The sequence below is a fragment of the Arvicola amphibius genome, chromosome X (genome assembly GCF_903992535.2).
Source record: "Arvicola amphibius chromosome X, mArvAmp1.2, whole genome shotgun sequence".
NCBI lineage: Eukaryota > Metazoa > Chordata > Mammalia > Rodentia > Cricetidae > Arvicola > Arvicola amphibius.
In genome coordinates, this window is record NC_052065.1 from 25,891,734 (window position 1) to 25,916,222 (window position 24,489).

Here is a 24,489-nt window from a genome sequence, read left to right on the forward strand (position 1 = left end):
AGAAAACCAAGGCACAGTGACGGGAGCAAAGTCTAAACAACCAAGTGTTCTGGATACCCAACCCTCAAAAGGACCAGGAAGGGACTAGCTCAGGTCAGTTCTCAAGTATCCACCTATTTTATCCTTAGGCCTAAGGAAGAGTTTAAATCTATGATGAAAATATCTTCAGTGCAATGAGGTACAGACGAACCATGTAAAGGTAAATCTACAGACAGGAAAATTCCCACCATTGCAGAAGCCAGTGCAACAAGCAATCGCTATACAAAAACAAAAACCCCCCAAACCAACAAAAAGCCAAACAAAAAGCCAGTCACCTTTGCTATTAGCAGAATTTGCTAAGAGAAGCATTCTCTAAGTCCTGCTCCAGCACTTTATGTCCAGAAGCCAAGTGCCTGGCAGTGGCATATTCTCAGGAGGGCACATACCACCCCCAGGCCCCTGGGCTAATGCTATTCAATGAACAGCTCAGAGATCTATAAGGCAGCATTTGCCTCCCTGACTCATTGAGGACCATGGCCTTCTGGGAGGCTTTGGTCTGTGGGAGAACTACAGAATTGGTCAAGACTGGGAGGTTTTCATCACCTACCAGAAAAATGTGTTCAATTCAGTTCTAGGCTGGAATCAATGCAGGTGCAATTTGCTCTCCACCTTTCCCCCCTGGGGTCTCTGCATTCCCTGAGAGCTACTGTCTGCTTGACAGCAAGGCCAGGACGCAGGAAGAACAAGATACACCACTGACCTGGTTCCATCCTGGGCACTGCAGTTGACATCAGCGCCATATTCAAGGAGGTGGCGAACGATGTTGAGCCACCCCCTGGCACAAGCTTCATGTAGTGCACAGTAACCAGCATTGTCACGATGATTCACATCACAGATCTTGTTCTCCAGGCAGTATAAGACCACTTCCTGTGGGGAGGGAGCGAGAAATACCATCCGATCACCACACAGTCACCTCATAAGGAAGACGTCTTCATAGTTCTAAGACTGTAAGCTGAGGCCTGAGAACCCACTGTGGTTTGGGTGGTGCCTGAATGTTTATTGAGGGGCCTACAGCTGGGCAGCCCCAATCAAATGTGTTCTGCCTTCTCCCAAGTCTCCATAGGCTGTTTATGAACCAAAACACTTGTCTCATTACTGAGGGAGCATGTGGAAACTCAGCTGCAGAGACTTCAAAAGGGCTCACTGGAAGCCACCTGTATAATTCCCAACACTCAGAAGGTTGAGGCCAGAGAACCGACATGAGGTTGAGGTCAGACTAGGATATAGAGTGAGATCTTGTCTGACCAAAACAAGTCCGAGGGCACATTCATCTGTACTATGGCATTTGTTCCACTAGGGTTGCTACAGATAGTAAACAGCCAAGTTTAGATAAAAGCAAGGATGATCAAAGTGAAGCAAAATGGAAGAGCGCCATAAGACCCTGCAACCCAGAGCAGGCGAGGCAGACGGCATCCCTGTGTGCAGACAGAAGGCAGAGCTCTGAGAGAGGTGGCATACACCTGTAATTCCAGCATTCAAGGGACTGAGGCAGGAGGATGACTTAAGTTTGAGACCAGCCTTGATGGTAAGCCTGCGATACAAAGCAAAATGCCCTCTTAAAAACAAGAAGCTGGGTGGTGGTGGCGGCGGCAAACACCTTTAGTCCCAGCACTCAGGAGAGGCAGAGGCAGTTGAATCTCTGTTGAATTCCAGGCTAGGCTGGACTAAAAAGTGAGTTCCAAGACAGCTAGTACTGTTACAAAGAGAAACCTTACCTCAAAATACCACCAACCAACCAACCAGCCAACCAGCCCAAACAGACAGGTGGGGAAAAAAAAGAGACATAAAATGGATTGGCAGAACAGTAAGTAGCTCAGCAGTAGAGCCTTGGCATGGGTTTCGTTCACACCACACACACGGACACACAGACACCAGGGCCTCAAATAACCCCACCTTTCCTCACTTCTCTCTCTACTAAAGACTGAATCGATGCAATACACGCTTATTTACTTAAGTCAATGACAGGAATCAGATAGATCACATACCAGAACAAAACAGAACAAGTGTGTCCCTCCCCCCTCAGCAGAAGGCATTCAGTGTCAACAGTCTGCACCAGAATCACTATTATTAATTAATCTCACTTCTTTAGCATGTTAAAATATTACTATGAACCACTGCTAGTAAGCACAGCATTAATTTACTCAATGTCTTATTACCATGATTAAGCAAGTTTTCAAACACATTGAACATATCTGTCACCAGGAAACAGGTTACACTATCTTCTCCTAAGACATGCCAAGCAAATTGTCACTAACTTCTAAGAATGGGGCTAGACAATGCAGGGTGGCCTACCATTTGTGACACTGGGAGAACTCGTCTGCTAGACATAAAATATGGCTCCTTCTGGCCACTCATAGCGAAGTGGGTTGTGAAAAATCTCTAACGCCTTTTCTAGGACAGTTCAGTCAAAGGTAAAGGCTCACTTGGGTGCTACCTAGGATGTTCCAGATGCTTCCCTGTGAGCCTAAGGCTGCACACTGGTAAATCTGACCATCCGTGCCCTGTTGCCTCAGATCGCCACAGCAGCTCCTTTCTAATGCAACGGGAGGAAAAGAGAAGGCATGCTTGGCAAGGCATTTCTTCCGCCAGGTCCTAACCTGCCAGAATGCCCACAATCCTCTGAGCTCCCAGGCCACCTGCCCTGAGCACCAGTATCCAGGATACCGCATGTAGCTGCTGCTCTTTTAGCAGGTCCTCCCTAGCCAGACTCGAGTGGACGGCTGCAATCTAATGAGTTGTGTGCCCCAGCCAGGACAAGACCTTGTCACGTGACTCTGGGATTGGCCCTGAGCACCACCGACTGCTGTGCAGAGATCAATTTATGTGGATCCCGGCAGTCTGCCTGGTGTCCTCTCAACCCAGGGTTTATTTGTTCTGACAATTATGGCCCTCACCTGGAAACCTTCATCACTACAGGGCGGATCTGAGGGAACCTAGAAATGAAAGAAGTCAGAGCACAAGACTAAGTCGATTCTCTCTTGTCCTGGAGGATGGCGGGAAAGGCCACACACAAGGTGAGGCAGTTGCCACAGTCTATCCTCATTCAGCTGCACTGGTGTCACTTGGCCTGAGATCTGCTTGTCTGCTGTATGTCCCACACTACTCGCCACAGTCCGGGAAACAGCAGGAAGAAAAGTGGGAGTGTTTTCACCCAATACTTGGGGTGACTGCGGAACAGAGGGGCAAGACTCCCACGTCTGCTGGGAAGAGTCAAAAAGCCCAGTAAAAGGTTCTGGCTGGAAGGCTTTGATCCAATTGTCAAGAACATCCTTCTGACCCTCTGCTGGGCTCAAGCAAGCTAATATCACTCTCCTAGCTGGGAGAGTGATAGCCTCTTTACAGATGCCAACAGCAGTCCCCAACAGAGAAGGGTGAAGATGTGTGCCTGCCCAATACATTTCTCAGTTATTTTTTTGCATCAGAAATGGGTGTGTTTGAAGGACAGCCCACCCATTCCCAAACAAAATCAAACTGTTTTTGTTGGACAATTCTGTTAAGAGGCCATAAGCCGAATGCCATTAACCGCAAAATATAACCATAAAGGCCATAAACCCGACATTGTTAATTAATTAAATGCCTCATTAACTTTTTAAAAAACATGATTTATTTAATTCATAGAAAATTTAACCATCATCACTAAACGCACAAGCATGTGGTTGCATACTGACATTTTAGCTGGAGCAATGGAAGCCTTCTTAGCAGGAGCCAAGCAGCGTGAGTGTGCCTGGCCTGATCAGCGGTCGAATTAAGACAAAGCTGGAGAGGGGGCTGCTGTGAACCCCTAGACCCACATTAGCTGGAATAGAATGAGGCGCGGGTGGCAGGGAGAGCCTTTTTATTGCACACAAGGCATCTTTAGCCAAACAGGAAGTAACAGTGTCAAAGTTCACTCCTGGGGAACTCTCCCATAGCTGTGTGTTCAAGCAGTCCCCTACGGAACTATGGAAACTGTCCTTCATTTAGAAAGCTCGAAATCGCCACATCTGAATGACCTATCATCCAACATCTTAAATTCTGCTAAAAGAAATGCAGGAAAGTCAGCCTCTCAGCGAGAGAAATGCTTTAATATTAACAATTTAAACAATGGGCATTGAAATTTACATATTGAAAATTATATGTGCCTGTATGTTGGAAGACAAGTTCAATAAATATTCCCTGGGACAAAGGAACAGAGCCTACAAAGTCCAGGCCTCAGACCTACTGGCTGTATAAAAACTGTTCTTTAGAGAAGCTACAAGGGTCTCTTGAGCCTTGCCAACTCTCTTTGCAAAGGAATAAGACCTTTGGAAATGATGCGAGATCAAAGGCTAGGATAGAAGCCTTGTTTCTTTATGAGCAAGCAGCCTGCTGCCCTTGAGGGAAGCCTCATTCCTTCCCTGTCTCCCCTGGTGAGCGTGCAGAAGCCTCAGTACAGCTGAAGGGAAGCCCCGGGAAGGAAACTGATGCGGAGCACACACCTTATCCTTCTAGGTGTTGATGCTCAGCTGGTGGGAAAACAACGGTGGTCACTTGTACTTAATCCACATTAACTGAGCTAATTACCCATTTTTCATCTAGTTATTTCTGAGATAATCCAGAGATCTCGAAAAAGATGTGTTGGTGCAAACAATGGCACGCACACATGAGAAACACCAGCGCGCCCAAGAACCATGCTTGCCTCAAGTTTTCACCCACAAAGCCACTATTCCCAGGGTGGGCTGTGGGTCACTAGCTATATCACAGGGCTGGGTGATCCCACCAGGAACTACAATGGCATCACAATGAAGTTCAGGCCGCAGGGGTTCTGGCTAAATCCTGCCAGCCCTACCCTGCTGTGGGCCAGTATGGATGCTGCAATGTCTTTCCTTCACACCTCCACAATTGCTGAGCTGCTTTTTATTTTCGCCATCCAACTCCCAGAAGGCTGATGTCAGCATAAAAAAAAAAAAACAAAAAAAACCTTTGCCCTGTGGGCTATTGCATCACAATTCCAACTGGCAAATAAGTGTGTGGGGTACACATGGGGGCAGAAGGAGGCAGTTAGCGCCAGGAGGTTCTGAACTGCAGGAAAGGGCCCAGTGCGAGAAGAGGCTGAGAAGCGCTGGGGAAGGTGCCGGGGTGGACTGAGCTGAGCTACCCAGGATCACTATCTTTCAGCTCTTCAGTCTCTCTGCAACTTTCCTCAACAGAAAGTGCAGATAACAGTAACAGCAAGGGCCAGACCAAAGGCGGTGAAAGGGCAAACTGAGTTGCTGTGGACCACACGGGCTTAAGAGCACAGGTATACTGGCGGCAGTGAGCTTGGGGCAGAGCCCTCAGGCCACCATTGCCCCGTCAGTGCTGCCTTCCCCACCTCAGTGGGTCCATGTCAAGCCTCCTCAGTCACTTCTTACCCCCAAAGACCATCTTTCTACTAGAACTAGCATAAGCCGCCCTAAATAGAGCTAATCACTTCTCTACACCCTTGGTAATCAAAAACCAAATGAATTCATTAAAATTTGCCCCAGACGCCGAGTCCTAGGTTATGTCAGACTCTGTACCAGACACAAGTGAGCAAAAGCCTGGTCAGCATGGCCTGCCTGAACATCTGCAGCCTCCACCAGGCAGACAGACCTAGCCAGAGACAGCAGCCAGAGTGGGGCTAACACAAATATCCTGCTGGGTCTTGGAACACCTCCTGATGTGGAGGGGGCTGGGCTCTGCTCAACAAGACCCTCCCTTAAGCTGCTGCCCCCAGCCTGGAGCAGAGGTTATTGAATGCTCCTGATCCATGGTGCCCACAAGTTCGCTCACCTCATAGCCTAGTCGGGCAGCCCGCTGGAGGAGGGTCTCGCCAGCATTCTTGTTGACAATAAGTCTCCGAGCCTCTGGTGGCATGGGGCGAGACTGGGTGGTCTCTTGAGGAGAATTTGAGCGTGGCAGCTGTGTGGCCTGGGAGGCCGGTAGCAACTGTTGTAAACGGTCAAAGGGCTTTGGCTCCTGTTTGGCCGCCGACAAATCATAGTCTGTACTGGGCTCAGGTCGTTTTCTGAATCTCCGCACAGTCATCTGTCACAAGAGAAAAAGGTATGCGCAGGTAAGGCTGTGAACCTTCAAACACATCCACCGCTTCACTCTAGCTTCTTCCCAGAGTGGCAAACCCATAGAGAAAGACACTTCCTTTTCTTCCTTAGCAAGGGGAGAGGCTGTCAAAGGAGGGCAGGGGATGGGGTCTCACTCTTTCTAGTTTGAAACTTCATGGCCATCCAGAACACATGTCCCTCTAGGACAGAAGTGATGTGAAGGGGAGAGGGGGCTCAGTCCCAGAAAATGGGAGTTTAGTGCATGAGAAGCAGGCCCAAGGTGGGGGCGGGCAGAAGGTACCTTGTTGTCGGTGCTCTCCACATAGTACTCTCCTGTGATGGGCAAGCTCCTCCTGGGCTCCTGAGGTATCAAATGCTTGGTTTTGCACAGTCTCTTCCCGGATGGCTTCTCACTGTTGTCAGTGTATTTCTGCAGCGGGGAGGCAGCCTGGCAATCCTCTTCTTCGTCTGTGCACAGCACATCTGTCTTCTGGCTTTCTTTAATTTTCTGCTGTTTGGCAGGCAGCCTTGAGGCTGGCGTGCAGCTTGGCTGAGTCTGCTTTTTGCCACTTGCATTGGTGGATGAAAGGCTCTTCATGGGCGGAGAGCCGGGGAACACAGGCAAGCCTAAATACGGAGGGGGCGGTGACGGGCAGGGGAGGGGGAGAAGAAGCAGGCGTTACACAGTTGTAGCCGATACAGGAAGAAAAGCCCATTGTTAGCACTGATCACTGGAGCGGCTTCAGTTTTTAAAGATATACCAATTATGTTTTCAAAGCATTAATATTTTAATTATCCCATATTCAAATGGCAAATAGGTTAACCCTCAAAATGCCAAGTGCTAAGTTTCTAGAAAGCGCCAGGACAAGAGGACAGAAACTGGTCTTTCTACTCTTCCCCACCCACTGGACTAGGGCGCCCAGAATCCGGATGGCCGAGGCAGCTTGGGCCTGGAGGGACGGTGCTGGCGAGGGTGCGCGACCACCCAGCCTTCTCTTCCTGACCAGTCATAGACTGGGAAATAAGCAAGGAAGTGGAGAGAATCCAGAAATCGGGTGTGCAAAGACATGCACCACCTACCACACAACCCAGTCAGAGTCAACTCGGATGCCTCAAGGTCCCCCTCTCCAAAGGCCCTCTCTCATGGAAGGCACGACCCAACCTCTAGGGGCAGAGTGGCTAATCAAGAGACGGCCTCTGCATACCTTGTTCATGGTCAGTGGGTTTGAGGGACTCTTCAGACCAGCCTCTGTTGCCTTTGGCCTCTGCCTTTTTCCTGCCAGCCTTCTCTTCAGTGATGTTAGTCCCCTGGGAGGTGACCTCAGGCTGAATAGCCTGGGTCACTTCCTTCCTGCTTTGGCGGCCAGGTTTGCTCTCTGCTGCCGACACCTGCTGCTCCCAGCGTTCTCTAAGGTGCAGCAAGTGGCGTTGCTTTTTAGGATGGAGCCCTGTTAATTCAATGCACACCTTCAGGTTGGTCAGCTCACTATAATGTGGGTCTTCTAAGTGGTTAGAGGAACTGTTTGTCATTTCCCTCTCAGGCCAGTCATCTAATGGAGAAATAACTACAAATTAATCAAAAAGCCCCCTGGGGAGGGAACAAACTGTCTTACATAGCACCAATGGGGTGGGGGAGGGGGAGGGTGTGGCCACTGCCTCTGCTTCCACAGGTCACTTATTTTCCTTTGGCCGCCTCTGGGTTTGGAGGGAGGGAAAGTGGGTGCCACCTCCCCAGGGCTTCAGGATGCATTGTGAGAATGTCAAGGCTGCACCAGATACCCGTTCTCTGTCTATGGGGGGAGGGGAGGGAACAGGTGCTGCAATAACCCCACTGTGTCCCACACCTCAGGGGTGCCCTCTGCGGTTGCATGCACAGGCCTCCCAAGCAGGCAGTGGAAGCTGGCCAAGCTCACCTTTGGAGATCCGTCTCCGCTTGGCTTTCAGAGGGTCCTCTGTCAGCTCTTCCACAGTGGTCTCAGTGTGGATGCTGTCACCTGATGCCTTACGTTTCTTATCTAGCCGGAGGGTGGGGCTGTGCGGCATGTCCACCACCCCCTGGTCAGTGGGTGGCTCGCTCACAGGTGGCCTCTCCAAGAAATACTTTTCCGCAGGAAGATCTTTGTCCTCTGGGGCTTCAAAGGGATCGTGTTTGTTTCCAGTACTATACTCGCCTGTGGGAGGAGAAAAAAGAATGCAGAAATGAGGTCCAGGTTCTCCAAAGCAGGCGGGATAAGGGGAATAAGCAGGACTGCCATGGCCAAGGCGATCAACACCCGAAGGTCTTGGTAGACAGAATCCTCACCCATCAGAAACATTGAACCAACATAAACAGAACTTCGAGAGGAAGGGCATGCCAGAACGAGTCAGCCCGTGTAGCAGAAGGCAAGGCAGGAGGTGCCTTGTCTTCCTGACTTTTTTGTAATTGGGGCCTAAGGTACCCCCACTCTCTCAACCCAGTCTGGTTAAGCTTTAAAAAAAAAATCTCCAGGAAAGCATTTGTTCAAGTCATTATTATGAAATACAGAGGGTTGCAGTAAAAGACTAAACATGCCTAAAATGTCACGTACCCAAGGGGTAACATCTATGTTTACTTAAATGGACAGACAGAAGATGGTGAAAAATGAGGAGAGCAGATGGGAGTGTTGAAAGAAACTAGGACCTTGATGGGCAAGAGGGGGCAGAGAACCCTGCAGACCCAGGGCTGCTGGGAGAAGGGGCCCGGCCTAGCCAAAGGCAAGGGCTCCTTAGAGACAATTTCAAAGGGTTCAATCTGATGGCTGCCTACAGAAATCCCTATCACTAAATCAAGGAGCTGCTCTCATTTAATGTCCAAAATAGGGATCCCCATGGGGACTTAGGTCACCTAACCTGCACTCTTTCTCTCAAGCAAACATCTCTAGACAAGACCTCACCCCTTTCACAGTTGGGTCTTTTGTAGCCAGGCAAGCATTAGCAAAACTGCTGGCTCCAGCCCCTCCCCCCACACCCAGGGCTGCTCCTGTTCTCCAAGAAGACCAGTAGGCATCCCCCTTTTCCCTGAATCACAAAGCCCAGCACCAGTACCTAGTGTTCTAGCTAAGAACTGCCCCGCAAATTGCTCTGGTATGGCAGATTTTCTAATACACAACAAAATAGAAACACTATGGGAACAAGTGAGATGGTTCAGCAGATAAAGGTAACTATTGCAAAGCTGAGGAACTGAGTTCCATCTCTGGAAACTACCTAGTAGAAGGAGGACTGTCCTCTGACCTCCATATATGCATTAACTGTGACATGTGTGTGCACACACACAAAATAAATCCTCTAAACAACAACAACAAAAAACCTACTATGTAACGATCACCATAAGGTTCGGTGCTTACCCATAACACTAAAATGATCCCACATGTTACTGGGGATGTGGGTCTGGCTTTTGCGTGGTGATGCAGAAGTCATTTTGTAGATAAAATAAGCATGCATCTCATAGGCTGAGCTCAATCCATTTCAAATTCTACCCTTCCTTCAGAGCAGCTCGTGCCTCATCAGCTTCTCTCAAGGGCAATCCAGTATTGAGTGGCTGTCAGCTGTGAGGTGAGCAGTACCTGGGGCATGGAAAGCTGGATCCAATCTGAGCTAAGGAATGGCCACACATCCCCAGCCGTTCCTCCTCTTCATGGTGGTACACCTTATAGACAACAGCCAGCAGCCAGGCCCCTTGTGATTCTGAGTATACCTAACTCAAGGGCAAAGCAGGCCTCTGGTAATAATGGCAATGTTCTGTCATAAGGATTGACAGCAGCCAGAGAAGACAAGCAGGCGGCCATAGACCACTGCACTCAGCTTGGCAGGGTCTCACTTGTGCTAGCTACTCTGTGACCCTCTTAACGGCTCTGGCACTAACAGTACCACTTTACAACTTGGCCACGCTGGGCTATAAAGTGGGAACATTATGACCAGCTGCCTCTCATCCAGGGGTAAGCTTCACCAACTCCGGCTGCTCAGGGCAAAAAAGGGAAAGGCCAGAGAAATTACTTATGCAGGATGCTAAGACTGCACTTGCCCCAGTATTTTAAAGTATACTTCACCTCACCCTTTGGTAGGTGAGGTGAGACACTCACTACCAGGCAGCATACTCAGTGTGGGGCACTGCCTCACTTACCCCTTTCCAGCATCGCGCCCCCTCGCTCTAGCCAATCTCTAAAACTCTCTACACCAAGTGTTTTACATTGACTTCCTAGTCTTGCAGTTGAACTCCAGATCTCATGTAGGCACTGGTACCGCTGTCTAAGCTATCTTTCACAGGGAGGTTTTCATTTTCAGTCTCACTGCCAACTCCTAACAGTGAAATGCGGCTTTATCTCAATCATGTGACCCTTTGCCCAAACTGCCCTGGAAAACCACCCATTATTTGACTATTTTATGGGCTGGCCTGTCTGTTCCTCACTAAACAGGGGCATCCCTACAAAACCAGGGGTTTTGCTACCTCCTTTTCTTCTGGGATTTTCCCATCAGGGCAAACTTGTACACAGTGGGTAGAAAGGTGTCCCCACCACTCCATTACCATCTGCTTCTCATTGATAGGGAAGCTGGCAGGGAAGAAAGGAGGACACATTTGCTCACTAGCTCCTTCAATTCCCTACCACAACTCATCCATCTGGCCACTGTATTCCTGAGCCTTGGAGACTGTGAATCACTCTATGGCATGTCCCCTTCTGCCTTATCCCGAGAAAACTCCAGAGCAGTGCCCATTGTTATCTCTCCATTCTAAATCTTCAGGAACTCTCACTGATCAGTCTGGGGTTTACACTAGTCCACAGACCATTAATGTAGTTGTTTTCCCCACCATTCTCCAAATCTTAATAAACTGGGTGGAACCCTCCTCCCCCGATGCAAGCATCTTAGGGCAACAATTCCTATTCCCTTCAGAGACGTCCCAAAGATCTGCACCAGGCTGATCTTCCAGGAGGTAACAACAATTGTGAAGCAAACCTACCCCTACTGCCTGCCATTAGCCATGGGATGCTTCACATTATTTCCATACACTTTGACTTAGACCTCCTTAAATGGGACCAGTCCAACCACTACCTACAAGATTACCCTTAAAGCAAATGAGATGGGCTGATGGAAAGAAACAACAGAAGCCCTAACCACCAGGCTCTACCCACTGCTTGTACTGGCCCCCTGGTCATGCCATGTGGGCAGATGAGGGCGTGGCTGTGTTTGATACTTGCTCCCCTATAGCATGGTCATGACTTGCAGCACATATATCCCATAATCTACCATGACTGTGCTGCCATACTATACCTCATAGAAGCATCACCATGGCAACATTTACAAATCACCATGGCAACAAAGCAACTTCATCACTGTAGCAGCCATGCCCAGAGAGCGCTAAACAAGATGGGAGAGTTTAAGACTTCTGAGGGTTGTCCTGGATGTCAGTCCCCTTTGCAGGTCTGTCACCCACAGCAGAACAGACCAGGTGACTGACTAATGCCAAGGCATCTCTCTGCTCCAAACTCAAAGGACTTCATAAAGCATGCTGCTGCTGTCTGGGGGAGACATTCCCCAAGTGACAAGTTCCCACATAGCCCCTTGACTCAGTTTTCCTCCAATTCCTGCTTAGGCTACCAGTTAGCAGATACCAGGTCTGTGTCACCCAAGAGACTAGCAAGGGACAAAGTAGTTTATGTTCAAGAAAGACCAGGCTAATGCTTCCCCGTCTTTCTCTATCTCCAAAATGTCACTGATAATTCCTACCTACGAATTGTGCAGAGAAGTGATTCATTCATTTGATCAACTTCTACAATACTTAAATTCAGCCACCGTACCGAAGAGGCCAAATAAAATCCTGACCATGGCCCCTTCAACCAGATGCACCCACCATCTCAGAAGCTACGTCTGTTCTGGGAGCAGAGGGGCTGCCTCAGAAGGATAAGGGAGGGGAGACTGGCAGCACATGCCTATCATGTCAGCGCTTGAGAGGGTGAGGCAGGAGGATTAAGGCCAGCATGGGTTAGGTGCTAAGATTCATGTAGGACATACCTACCAAAAAAACCAAAAAGAACCAACCAACCGAAAACTGTGGGAGCAGGTAGAGTTGGAATCCTGTGCCCTGGACTCCAAATCCCCACGCTCGCTCTCATATGCAAACAGCTTGGCTCTTGCCTCTGGGACATCTATGAGAAGTAAAGGGATCCATGAAGAGTACAGCCTAAACCCACCTGAGCTGTGATGGCCAAGAGGGCTCATTAAGTAACGGCTGAAAAAATCTAGGAGTCCTTGTCCTCTTATATTGAGGAAGTAATGAGAGCGAGTACAACAATTCTTTCAGGGTGTCCCTGCCCGTGAGCCACAAACACCAAGTGCCAAGAAAAGTATGAGTATAGTAACAGAGTTCCTTCTTGAAAAACAAGCCTCTTGTATATCACCTGCAGAGCACTTGGTGGCAATTTCTGGCTCTATGAGTGGCAGGAGCCCTGTCCTGGTGCTCCAAAATAGCCCACTGTCTGAGTCTTGAAGGAGCCTCTCAAGCCACTCCAATTTCTTGTCACTAGGGTCAGCAGGGAAAAAAAAACAAACCAAAACAAACTGGAAAGAAGGTAGACCTCCCAGGCAAGTAGGTGGGTGGCCTCCGGATTTTTATCTGAGGGCAGTGGCCACTTTGTGCCTGACTATGTTACTTGCAAACTGAAGAAAGGGCCAAAAGGCTGGAAGCTGTCCAAGTTCCTTCCCACCTCTCAAGCTCTTCTTCCATTTACTCAGAACAAAGGGGAACTAACTCCCACTTGTGGACAGCTTCTCCCTTTTAGAAGTACCTTGCCTACTTCTCAGTTCTTACAGGCCTTGCCAAGATCTATGTGCTCACAAGGTGCTGGTGATGGGATTGCTTTGTGTTCACTCTGAGCACCAGACTGAAAGGCTTTCTTTGCTACTTCACCCAAGAGCAGCCCAGACCCATTACTGCCCAGTACACATCTGGGATGGGGAGTGTAAGGATACTCGTACTCAAACCCATCGAGAGTCCCTTGGGGAATAAAGGGCACTGTGCTTGCCATAGAAACTACTTTTCTTTGGGACTAACTCACAGCAATCTGATCCTGCCTGTCGCTGCAGCCTGACCAGACCATTTGCGGGACCTTAGGGATGAACTGGAAGCAGTGGAGGAAAGACAGTGCTCTAGACAGCCAAAACCACATGTTCCTGGATCAGAACCCCTCAGATTCCACCAGGCACTGAGGAATTATATTGCATGTTCTACACCTTCAAGGGCAGCAACCCAGGACACTCAAACATTCAACGCCGCTGACGGGCTTAGGAGGTTTCTGCAACTGCCAGCTTCCATGTTCACCTAGGCATCCTAATTGGGCACAGCAGCCTCCAAACTTAGGCATGCACATTTGAGGAAACCAAAGACCTTCACCAAGCATTGCACACACCCTCAGAATTCTCCATGGTTTAGAGCAACAGGGGACCCGCTGTTGAGACTGAAGTATTTGCATATCCTCAGAAAGACATTTTCTTCTTCCATATTTTACCCCCAGAACGTAAGCCACCATCTGTCTGGTGGACAGAGATCTTTCAATAAACCACACTCGGGGTCTATTGTTAACTCCCAATGACAGCAAACAAACTCAAGCAATGCCTGTTCCCATCTTTCTGCTACCTTGGCCAACCTGTACCCTATCTCAACAAAATCCAGATGGAAAAAACCTGAGTAGTTCCCATTCTACATTAGCCTGTCACGTGGGAGAGGAACAGGGCTGGAGCATCATTCTAGCTGCTACAAAAAAGAACTGACCCTCACCACCCACTTCCTACTGCTACATTGTATCGGGCTGTCATTCACTTTGAGCCTGGTGTTTCTTTGAAAACAGAGATGATGTCCCAGAAAAGAATCCCACAGACACCCAATTCCCTGCTGTTGCAAGCAGACATCACTGCACTAATGGCCAAAGTGACCCCTTTCTCTGAGCAATCCCCTACTGGAGCCAGGGCCATTATCCACAAATCGCTCTTCCCCTCGCCATCCCAGGCTTTGGAAGCAGGGTGGCCCTGTTCTCACAGGGACATGGTACTACAAGCCAACTGCTCGGGTTACTTACATCTCTCACTGTCATTCTGATCAGCAATGGCCTCTTCCAGGGCGACTGACTTTGGCTTTTTGTCCTGACTTCCTTTCAACCTTTCCCAGTCGGCTGGGCTGAATTTGCACACCTCGGAGTCTTTGGTTGCTGGGTGGCCACCTTCTCTCTCTTTCATCTCCAACTCTGAGAAGCGCATCATTGCACGCTAGAAAGAGAACGGAGATGGAAAAAAAAAAACAACATCTTACCATAAAGGCTATTTCATGTGCCTTATACTATAAAAGAAAGTGTTTTCAAAGAAAAGCTTGCCCAAAGCCAACCACAACTTATGAGATACAACTCAGATATTTTAAAGTTTAACAGATAAAATTTAAGAGTGTCTATGTGAGTAGTCACATTCTTTATCCATAAAGTCATGTGTATATAGATACAGACGCAATGTGTATGTATAGCCATACATACACGATTGCATAGAGACAGACATTCTCTTTTGAAGGTTATAAATAAAACAAAACAAAACCACAACGCAAAGAAAACAAAAGAAAAACACAACAGAAAAGAAACAAAATGTACAATGAATAAAGACGACCATGGCCCACAAACTTCCCTTTGTATATTTGGAAATGAAATTTAACTCAAAAGGTTTATGGAAGATTCTAGTAATAAAAATTTGAAGAACTGACCTCACAGTAAGCAGCGGGTAGACATAAAATACTGTCCTCTTGTAATCCTTCCATCTATGTAATTAAAATGGGCACTCAATGGATCATTTAGATAACTTCATCCATTTTTATCAGCATAAACCAATTTTTTTCTTAACATTGCAAAACAATTTGGCTTTATTCATCTTTTAATTAAAATTAAAATATCTTAAGGAAATTCCTATACAACATCTATCATAATTCACTAGCAAATTAAATACATACTCTATCCCTTTAAGCGAAATTTTTTTTGGTGAAAAAAATTGCACGATTCCCACAGACATGCGACTGACTGCTACACATCTCCACTGCGTATCAAGTAAGGTATTCTAAGCAATGCTTCTAGATATATTTGTTATCTTACAGGCAGAGACATCAAAGCAACTGCTAGGCAAACGTCATGCAGTCTTTAGACATCCTTCATAATAATTACAACTGTTATCAGCATTCCAGTAGAGTTCTCATATAATCTACAGACTAGCTTAAAGTATCCAGACACATGAACCTTCTAAAAGCTACTACTGCCATCCCCTTATTGAACACATTTAATACACTGCAATTATCCTAAGTGTCATTAACCGACTCTGCCTGGTGCTCTGTCCTACCACGTTCCCCCCAAACCCCTTTGTACATTGCAAAATGATAACTGATAAAGTCAGTGAAATTCGGGTGGGGGGCTCACCTGCAATGCCCGTTGCTCTCGGCTGAGCTGACTGGAATCCGCGTACAGTTCGGTAGTGACACACTTGAATCGGTCGCCCACATAACCTGCCGAATTAGCAATTCTTTTTGCCAGCTTGGATGGCTTCGGTTTCAGAACTTTGCCATCGTTGGACTCTGCCTCATCAGTTCCATCTTTGGTATAGGTGGGGGTGACATCCATGCTCGGTGGAGCGCTGCCCACACAAAATGGTTTGGGATCCTCTTGGGTTTTACCAAAAGTCACAGCAGGGCCCTCGCTGCCCAGAGCTGTCTCCAAGAATGGAGTTGCCACCGGCACCCCCAGGTTCTCTTTGTTGGTTCCCGCTGCAACACTGTCCTTGCCTAAGCTAAACACTGGCTGGCCTGGAGCCTGTTTGAAAGCGTAAGATTCATGGAAGTCACTAATGCGGCCCAGCTCCTCTCTGAGGGAGATGAAATCACGGTGTTGCGGGATTACAGGGTCTGCAACGGGCTTGGTGGGCTCTGTGTTCTGGCTCACATTCTCAGCTACAAGGCCTGGTTTGGATGCTCCTACATCAGCTTTAGAATCTGCTTCTTCTCGAAGAAGGTCTACGAAGACTAGCTTGTCGCTTTTGACCCCAGTTTTCCCTTGATTCCAGCTAGGGTTTGGCTTTAGGTTCTTGTCAGTGGGGACTTCTGGGTGTAGTTTGGCGCTGCTAGCTTCCAGCATCTCAGAAAACCGACTGCGGAGGGTTGGGTCCTCATAACGGGCTCTCTCATGGGAGCGGGACCGTCTCTCCGGCTTCTCCTCTTTTGTGATCTCCATGGGTGTGTGTGGAATCAACATGGGATGTACCATGCCCAAGCCCAGGGCATCTTGGTAGGCCACAAATTCTGGCCGGCTTGTATGCAGCCCATAGGGCAGGCCAGGCTTGGGGGCAAGGTGCCCAGGAAACAGACTGCCATTGGGCAACAAAACTGGGTGAGGGTACACAGGTCCTTTGCCATGTAAAGAGAGGGGACTTAGAGCAATGCCTTCTGGTGCTGGGTAGGGGAGGTAACTCCTAGGGTAGGGAATTGGTGGGGACCTGAATGCTTCATTTGGAGATAGAAATATTGAAGTTGGCGGGAGGCCATTCTCGCTCGCTTTGAAACTCGGTTCTGGGTTGCTGGCTTTGGCTCCCTTGCTGCTGGTGCTGCCACTGTGTTTGGCAGGCGTGGCTGGGGGCTGGCCCACGTGCTGAATAACTGATGGTGTGGTATCCACAGAGCTCCTGCTGGTCTTGGTGCCATCTGCATTAGCATTGGGGGCTGGTGATGCAGAGGCTGGACGTCCTGAGCTGGACACCGACCCTGAAACGTTAGTGATCACAGCGTCTGCGCCACCCATGCGGGGACATGAGGAACTCCTCTGTTGTGGTATTGCCCAGTCCAAAGCCTTGTTTTTCAACGACATGCTCTTGCCATTAGTCTCTTCATTAGGACTTGGCCCTGGCACCACCCAGGATGAGGGAGCAGTGCTGATGATTTCTGATCTATAGATAGCACAGCCATTTCCTGGAGAAGATGTTTCTTTTGGAATCTCACTTCCGGAGAGCACTAACCCACTTGCAGCCCGACTGTGAACCAGGACTGTGGGAGCCATCTTTTTCATGTGGTCAGCTTTGGAAGTGTCTCCGTCCACCACTTTAGAAGACAAGTCTAGTGGTTTATCTGTGACGTCTTTGGTAACAGTCTGCTTTTCCAACAGAGGTGGTGAGCCCCCATCTTTTCTGTCTTGAACTGTTGTCTTCCGGGGATGCCCAGGCATGGACTGGGCACAATCACCCCCATCTGGGACCTTGGGGTACTTGCCATTGGACAGCCTGGCTGTGGGGAACTCGTTACTGACTGTCATGTATGGCTTTGTCAGGGTGACTGACGGGGAGGTGGAGATCCTGGGATAATGCTTGTGGAACTCAGAGTAGGTCTCTGCAGCGGGCTGAGCGGGGTGGTGGACACGGGGTGAGGGCCGAGGTGAAGGGGGAAGCAGGAGAGCTGTGTCACTTGGCAGACCACTGTTGACTGCCTTGGCAGAGGGCACCCTGGGTTGTTTACTGTTTTGGATGTGGGGGTAGTTATGAGAATCAACAGGGTTCCCAGGGCTGACACCCATCTTCCATGGGATGCTTTTGTCTGAGCAGTGGACAAGAGGTGGGATGGCTGGAGAGGCTGAAGGTGTGGAAAGTCTCATGGGTGAAGCCAAGGAAGAGGGGATGTGGGGGTTAACATAGTGTGGGGGTGGCAGGTAGAGGAAGCGTTCCCCACTGGTGCAGACGGGAGAATACAGAGGCTGGGCCAAGCCGTAGGACTGCTGAGGTAGCAAGGCCTTATACATGTTCAGTGAATACTTATTTGGCGAGTCAAGGAAAGGGTAGATGGCTGGAGTGGCCCCCTCCATGTAAGGGTTGACCCAGGGCAGCCGCAGGTAACTAGCACCATTGATGTTGAGAGGGCTCTGTTTGTCGCTGGCAGGCCTGTCCAAACCCAAGCTTTCTGCTGTGGCTACAGCACTTTTTTGTATTCCAGGCGGTGTTTTGTATATAGCACTGAAGCCATTTGGGGGTTTTCCAGAAACAGCAGAAGCCTCCGCTGTCTCAGGAGTATTCGGTTTGAATTGCATCTCTGGATTTCTTTCTGAAGAAAACCCAAGGCCACCAAGAGAGCTTGAGGCAGCCTCCCGACCCTTTTCTGGGCCCAGTCCACACAAGCCAGAATAGACGATGTTTCCAGGGACCCGGAGCCCTTCCCGGATGAGGCCTGTGCGGTCCATGCTCAGTGCTGCCAGGCCATCGATCCGATGGGCTCCACTGGTGTCCACCTTTGTAAAAGAACAGCACATGTTACTTGGGACACCAGTCACAGTAGCAGCCCTGGTCCCGAAGAAAAGCCACCCACTGGGTCACATGACATCACCCACAACACTTTACAGAAAAGGTTAAAGAAAGACAGCTTTCCAGTGTCCAGAGGGGCCCCCCCCCCCACATTTCAAGGCTTTTTCCATTTCTGTTCCACTAGTACCCTGCGAGTACTGAAAGTTCTACTCAGACTAGAAGCCAACACATTATTTTGTTCAAATCTTTGTTGCAGCGCAGACAAGATCAAATACAACACTCTCTGCACCACTCTTAGAGGGTACATGACTTCTACTAATCCTGTGGAGCCTGGTAGGTTGAGTGGGGTGGGGTATTCATTTCTCCGGGAGACAGAAAGGGATCATTGAACAGGACAAGAAACAATTTTCCACGGGACAACGGGTATGGGGAACTTTAGCTTATCTCATTTCTAAATCAATAAAGGGGCCAGGGGTCAAAGCACGGTTGCATCTTTTGACTTCCTCTCCTTAGTGTCTGAAAGGACAGTCCAGTGTTTCACATTTCACTGGCAAAGTAAAGCCTCAGGAACTACTTTGGAGGCTGGGATGTTATCCAGTTTTGAGCACTAATGGGGCACACAGTGAATGAGAGATAAAGAACTGAGGGGGGCAGAGGATGTTAAAAGCAATACATAGGCCCTGATGTTCTCCCCTCCCCACACTGAATGTACATGTGCGCATGTGCATACGCGCGCACGCACGCACGCACAATACCTAATTGTATAAACTAATGCACAGTTGATTACAAATCATTGATATTCAGCTGTCCTATCAAAAGAAGCCATTCATCCCTTACCACGTTGTGATTCAAGGGATTCTCCTCCCTCAGTTCCAGCCTGGCTTTTGAAGCGTCACCATCATTCACAGGAATTTTCCTATTTAAAAGGACACACCAATTTCATGAAAACAGTTCTTGCTGAATATGTCTTTCATCTATCTCCCTGGACCAGACCAGTTTCTACTAATCTCATTTATTTTTTTGAACTCTCCTAACCCTCCCTGCCATGACCTATAGTGAAAGTTGCTCCCAAATGGTGATTCAATATTACCCTGGCAGAACAAAGCAAAGGCAGGCCTTTCATGTGTGGGGACATGAATAACACATATGTCCCAGAGGTGGGCAAGTCAGAAATTAAGCACACTTCTCTCACGTGACCTTTTCTACAGAGGCCAAGTACTGTCCTAGCTAACCCTTATGAGCTGTCCTGGAGGGGAGGAATTAAGTAAAATGGCCACGGACCAAGTGAGCTAGAAATCTACAGGCTAGACCCTTCACCTACCACATCTGCATTAACCCTGAGGGTATGCTTTCAAAACTTTCCCCCAAACAAAGTTAGGGACCACATCCATAAGACTAGTTTCCAGGGTGATAGTGAAGCTATATTTGCGGCCTTTTTCAAAGTGATATGGATATACAATAGTAACAGAGAAATGTCAGCTACTCCAGGCAGAAGAGGAAGCTACACATCTGTGCCAGGCTGCTGCTGGCTGTCCCAGGACTTGTTATCAGAGTATTGATAAAGAAAGTGTTCTATGCCAACTTCCAAATACCCAGGATAACATCGCTGACAAGCAGCGGAGGACAAGCTTCACCATCAACCCAAAGCTACTTCAATCATCTGCTGTTCGGTCGTCTACCCTAGTCTACTGATTAGAAAAGAAAGCCTAACTGAGCCGTGCAGTGATCAGAATGGGGCAAACAGCCACGAGGAATGGCAGGAGAGGGCAACCTGAAACCTTGGGTTGCACCCAAGGAAAGGGTAGCCATCTCCTCATTTATTACTAAGCAAACTATTTGTTTTAAAAGCACATCGAATGCCGATCCACCTGGGCCCACACTCCTGACATTTAGAGTTAAAGCAGCATATAGACGGGGATTAATTCTCCTTCATAAATATGAAATAATAAATTAAGGACGAAAGTGCACTGAAAGGCCGCTTCAGGGGCTAATCTTTTAAAGGGCGGCAATGCTTCGCTGAGCCAGGCTGCCTGGTAAAACTGTAAATCAAGGGCCACCAGCTAGGAGATCTCTCTTGCCCAGACCTTTTGGGTCCCTCTCTGGCTGTGAGAGGCGAGGGGCTTGGGCATGGGTTCTGCTCATAAGCATGGGGGAGGAGCCCATTCACCTGTCTTCACTTGCTCCACACATGCGGACCCGTTCGCTGTTCATCCAGCTGTGAACGTTCCCATACAGGGGAGTGGCTGAAAGCATGTCGTCTTCTTGGATGGCAGCTTGGCTTCAAGCGTCTAGTCTGTTTTTAAAAAAAAAAAAAAAGATAGTGGGTCCCCAAGAGGTTAGGGAAAGGAGAGGCACTGGCAAAACAGAGATTGCCTCTTTCAAGGCAAGTCATACACAGGATGCAGCCTGTGCCTGGGGATTGTCTACAAATGACCACGAGCCAAGAATACATCTGACCCACAGTGATTGAGATTCAAGCTAACAGGAAAAGCCCATCCAAGTCACAGCTCTTTACCCCCACCCCCACATATGAAGAAGCCATATTTGAGGACAGACTAGGGAGACCCGAGATGCTACATCGCTGGCACACTGATCCCTCTTGGGGTGGTAGAAGGAGTAACAGTGAGGTGGCAGTGGAAGGTTTGTGATTCAAATTACCGCACATTGTTAGGACTGAATTTTCAAGCTGTCCTGTGTACGACGCAAAGATCGAGGGTGAAAGACAGAGTCCAGTGGGCTGGTGAACCTCTCCACTGAAGCCCTGGATTAGATTAAGCACCTAACAGGGGTGGTTTTGCCTGGGAGCTGCAGGGGGAGGCAGCTGAGTAATTCAATGACGCCTGTTCACTGGGGACAAGAAATCATTAGCGCATAAGTCTCTGCAGCCAGGGCTGATGCTGATGGGCTCCGAGTAGCTGGCACATAGGAAAAGGCAAAAGCCACCCATTTTCCACCTCATGGGAGGGGCGAGGATGTGTGTGCGGGGGTGGGGGTGGGATGCGCGGGCCCCCGCAAAGGAGCCCAAACCACCTCCCCCACTTACCTTCTCAGCCCACTGCCCCCACCCCCCACCACATTCTAGTTTGCTGCATGAGTGAAGGGTCAGGACAAGCTGCATTTTATTAACAGGATTATCACGGCGCGTGATTTATCCTCGTGCAGGATTTTAATTGCTCTTTGGAGGTTGAGCCGTTTCTTTTGACTGCGCTTCAGCCCATATCCTGCTGTTAAATGCTGGGTTAATAAGTAGGGGAGCCTTTAATGCCTGGGACCGATGGCCCTCGGCAATTCCCTGCTCACAAACACATCTCAGTTTCCCTTGTCCAGGACAGACCACGGCATTTTTCCACGGGACCCAAACCTGAGTGTGAAATAATTGGTGTGCAGATAGATCATCAGGGGAACTTTTCTTTCTCCTCCCTCACACACCCACCCACACAGTTTCCGAAAGCCCAAATGTTCCCTTAAGTCGACACATTTCCTTTGTTAGCAGGAGAAAATATGCAAATGCTTGCTTTTACACTTTAGCACACTGCCAGGTCGGTTGGGTGGAGGCACCCCGTCCAGGGACTCTTCTGCCAGGGACTGGGGTGGGGGTGGGGAAGGCTTGGGAGGACTGAATCCAAAAGCTCAGCTATGCTCCTTTCTTTGTCCTAACTAGGTCTTTTGTCCACCAGCAACCCCCACCAGCCCCCAACCATAGAACAACACGCACCGACACACCGTGCAGTTAGAGCTCAACAATGAAGCGGGAAAGGGAGGAAGGACCCTGGAGAGGCTGGAATCTGTGAAGGCATCATGGGAATGGAAGGTCTTTTCCTGGGAAGGGTCTATTTCTTCAGTCAGGAGAACTCCAAATGACTTAGCCACAGTGCATGGGGGAACTGATTGGGGTGCTGGGGAAGGTTGTGTGGGGCTGCATTTTCCAAATACACAAAGCAAGCAGGGAACACCAAATCACCGGTGCTGGGAAGCCCCAAGACCTATTCCATGTAGTGTCCCTTCCCGGAGGATCTGCTGCCTGTTCCCACAAGAAAAGACATTGTGGGTAGCCTTATCAAGGAGAGTAGCATTCCGGGGTGCAGGTGTCCTGGACAGCAGGTGTCCTGGACATCATGCCTTCCTGGAGCCCTGATGAAGTGCAGACATCGCATTGGGAAAAGAAGGACCCCACAACCAATACCAGGAAAAAGAACCTGCCTAAGAAAAGTCAAAACTCCATGCTCCAGTTCCTAAGTCAGCCTTTCCTTGAAACCCAGCAGCCCCCCCCCAAAAGTGGCCCATCTTGGGGAAAGTACCTCAGGGAACCTCAAGGAGGAAGAGAATCAGCTTAGGGAATGTCTTCTCCCACAAAAGCCCAAGAGACTCTTCAGTCCTTTGCTTTCCCCCCAAAAGGCCACCCAGACTGTAAGGCACCTGGAATAGACCAGACAACAGAAGCTTTGGTCTCTCTCTGGGGCTTGTTCTTCAGGATTTTCAATATTACTGTCACAGATAAATAACATTAGCCATCAGGCTGAAGCGTCACACACAGGGTCAGACAGTTAGCCCTGAAGTGCATCTCAGTCTCCTCTGTTTGTGGTTGGGGGTGAGGAGGGAGCTAAACCAAGGGGAGTTGCACTGTGGACTATCCACGCATGTGCATGAGTGCTTGTGCACACTCGTGCACACACACTTACAGTCTTTAGCTGCTCCGTGAACTTTTTGTGAACTGTTTAAAAGTGGAGGTCTGTTGAACAAACAGCGGCGCCACTGCCAGCCATAATTTCATTGCAACAAGCTAAGGACTTTTAACTCTTCAGGTGCCTGGCCAGAGAGGAACAGAGTAGTGAGGACCAGTGACTAGCAGGTCCTGCCTGGCAGGAGGCCCTTCTCTAGGGTGACAAACAAGGGCAGGGCAGGAACATAATCAGCAGAGCATTGAGCTTCCATTAAACCATTGAGGAGCAGGGATTATCATCACCTAAAATCACAGGTGAAGAACCAAAAAGAGACCAAGAGGCAGAAAACAGTAACACTCAACTCATCCCATCCAGTTTCTAGAAAGTGCTAGTAAAATAGTTGAGGTTCTGCTTTCTACCTCTAAGGCAAAGTACTTCAGAACTGCCTTTGCTGACCCTTGGCTGTAGGGTACAGTACAGAGAATACAGAATACCTCAAGGCACATGGCTGCTATAGAAGGAAGAGGCTTACTTTTCGCCCCTTGCACACGCAGGCTATGCCTCTAGGAGTGCCAGGATGTGTAAAGTCACTCGTAAGAAAGAACTTTACAAGCACCAGCCTGTCCTGAAGGCGAGCTGCTAGCTTTACCTTGGCTCTGGGTTTTAACCCCTTTCGCCAGTTGTGGAGGGAAAAGCAAGGGCGAGAAAGGAAATGCCAAGAAATGAGGGCTCAGGAGAGCCAGGCAAGGAAGGCTGTCTGATTCTTATGGAACGGGTTGATTACTAACTGCACTACCTGCCTGCTGAACACAGAGGTTTGGAGGAGCCTACATGCACAGCAACACACGGTATGTGGTTACAACTCCTAATACCGTGTGTAACTGGAGTCACCTGAACAGAAGGAGCAATCCTTTGCTCTAGAACCTGGACACGGGGGAGAAGGGCCTGTCTGGCAGAAGAGTGTCAGAGGGACCAAATTAGGTGCTGTCCCTCCACCCCGGGCATCCTTGAGAAAGAGTATTGCTTCCCTTTATGAGAAGACATGAGGTGATCCCCAAGGAGCACCTTTTAACGCCATCTCATTGATCCCTGCCAAGACCACACTGCAGATCCAGCAAAAGGACACACTTCTCTTTTTTTAAAGACAAGGTCTTACTGTTCTGGCTAGCGTGGAACTCAAGAAATTTATATATCTTTGCTGGGCTATATAATTTAAAGTTTTAAAGATTTAAAGTCACCACCATGCCCAATTTCCTTGTTTCTTTGAGGGCATCTAAGATCCATCCTGCAGACAACAGGGAGTAGTAGGCCGAGAGAAGGGGGGGACAGTGAAACACTAGGTTCCTCGTGAGAAAAGCCTCTCCTCCCATGGCTGGCTCTCTTATGGTCATCCCTCTCCTGGCTCCCGCTCTTACCCTCACCCACCCTGTGTCCCTGGGCAGGTG

At 48.9% G+C, this 24,489-nt stretch overlaps 1 protein-coding gene across 5 annotated transcripts in view; it reads right to left on the reverse strand.

Annotated features, from left to right (window-relative positions):
• Positions 1 to 24,489, reverse strand: part of Bcor (BCL6 corepressor) — an 89,370-nt gene that overhangs the window by 4,198 nt on the left and 60,683 nt on the right. For 2 of the 5 annotated variants that reach the window (XM_038317018.1, XM_038317017.1), the window contains exons 2-11: positions 20,551 to 20,676; positions 19,221 to 19,299; positions 15,530 to 18,370; positions 14,830 to 14,883; positions 14,165 to 14,351; positions 7,994 to 8,251; positions 7,286 to 7,630; positions 6,382 to 6,707; positions 5,812 to 6,066; positions 740 to 906 (exon numbers count right to left, since the gene is read on the reverse strand). In XM_038317018.1, the coding sequence (XP_038172946.1) occupies positions 740 to 906; positions 5,812 to 6,066; positions 6,382 to 6,707; positions 7,286 to 7,630; positions 7,994 to 8,251; positions 14,165 to 14,351; positions 14,830 to 14,883; positions 15,530 to 18,370; positions 19,221 to 19,299; positions 20,551 to 20,636 (4,598 nt within the window). In that variant the 5' untranslated portion in view covers positions 20,637 to 20,676. The remainder of the gene's footprint in view (positions 1 to 739; positions 907 to 5,811; positions 6,067 to 6,381; positions 6,708 to 7,285; positions 7,631 to 7,993; positions 8,252 to 14,164; positions 14,352 to 14,829; positions 14,884 to 15,529; positions 18,371 to 19,220; positions 19,300 to 20,550; positions 20,677 to 24,489) is intronic. The other 3 variants (XM_038317020.1, XM_038317021.1, XM_038317019.1) reach the window with 3 other exon arrangements.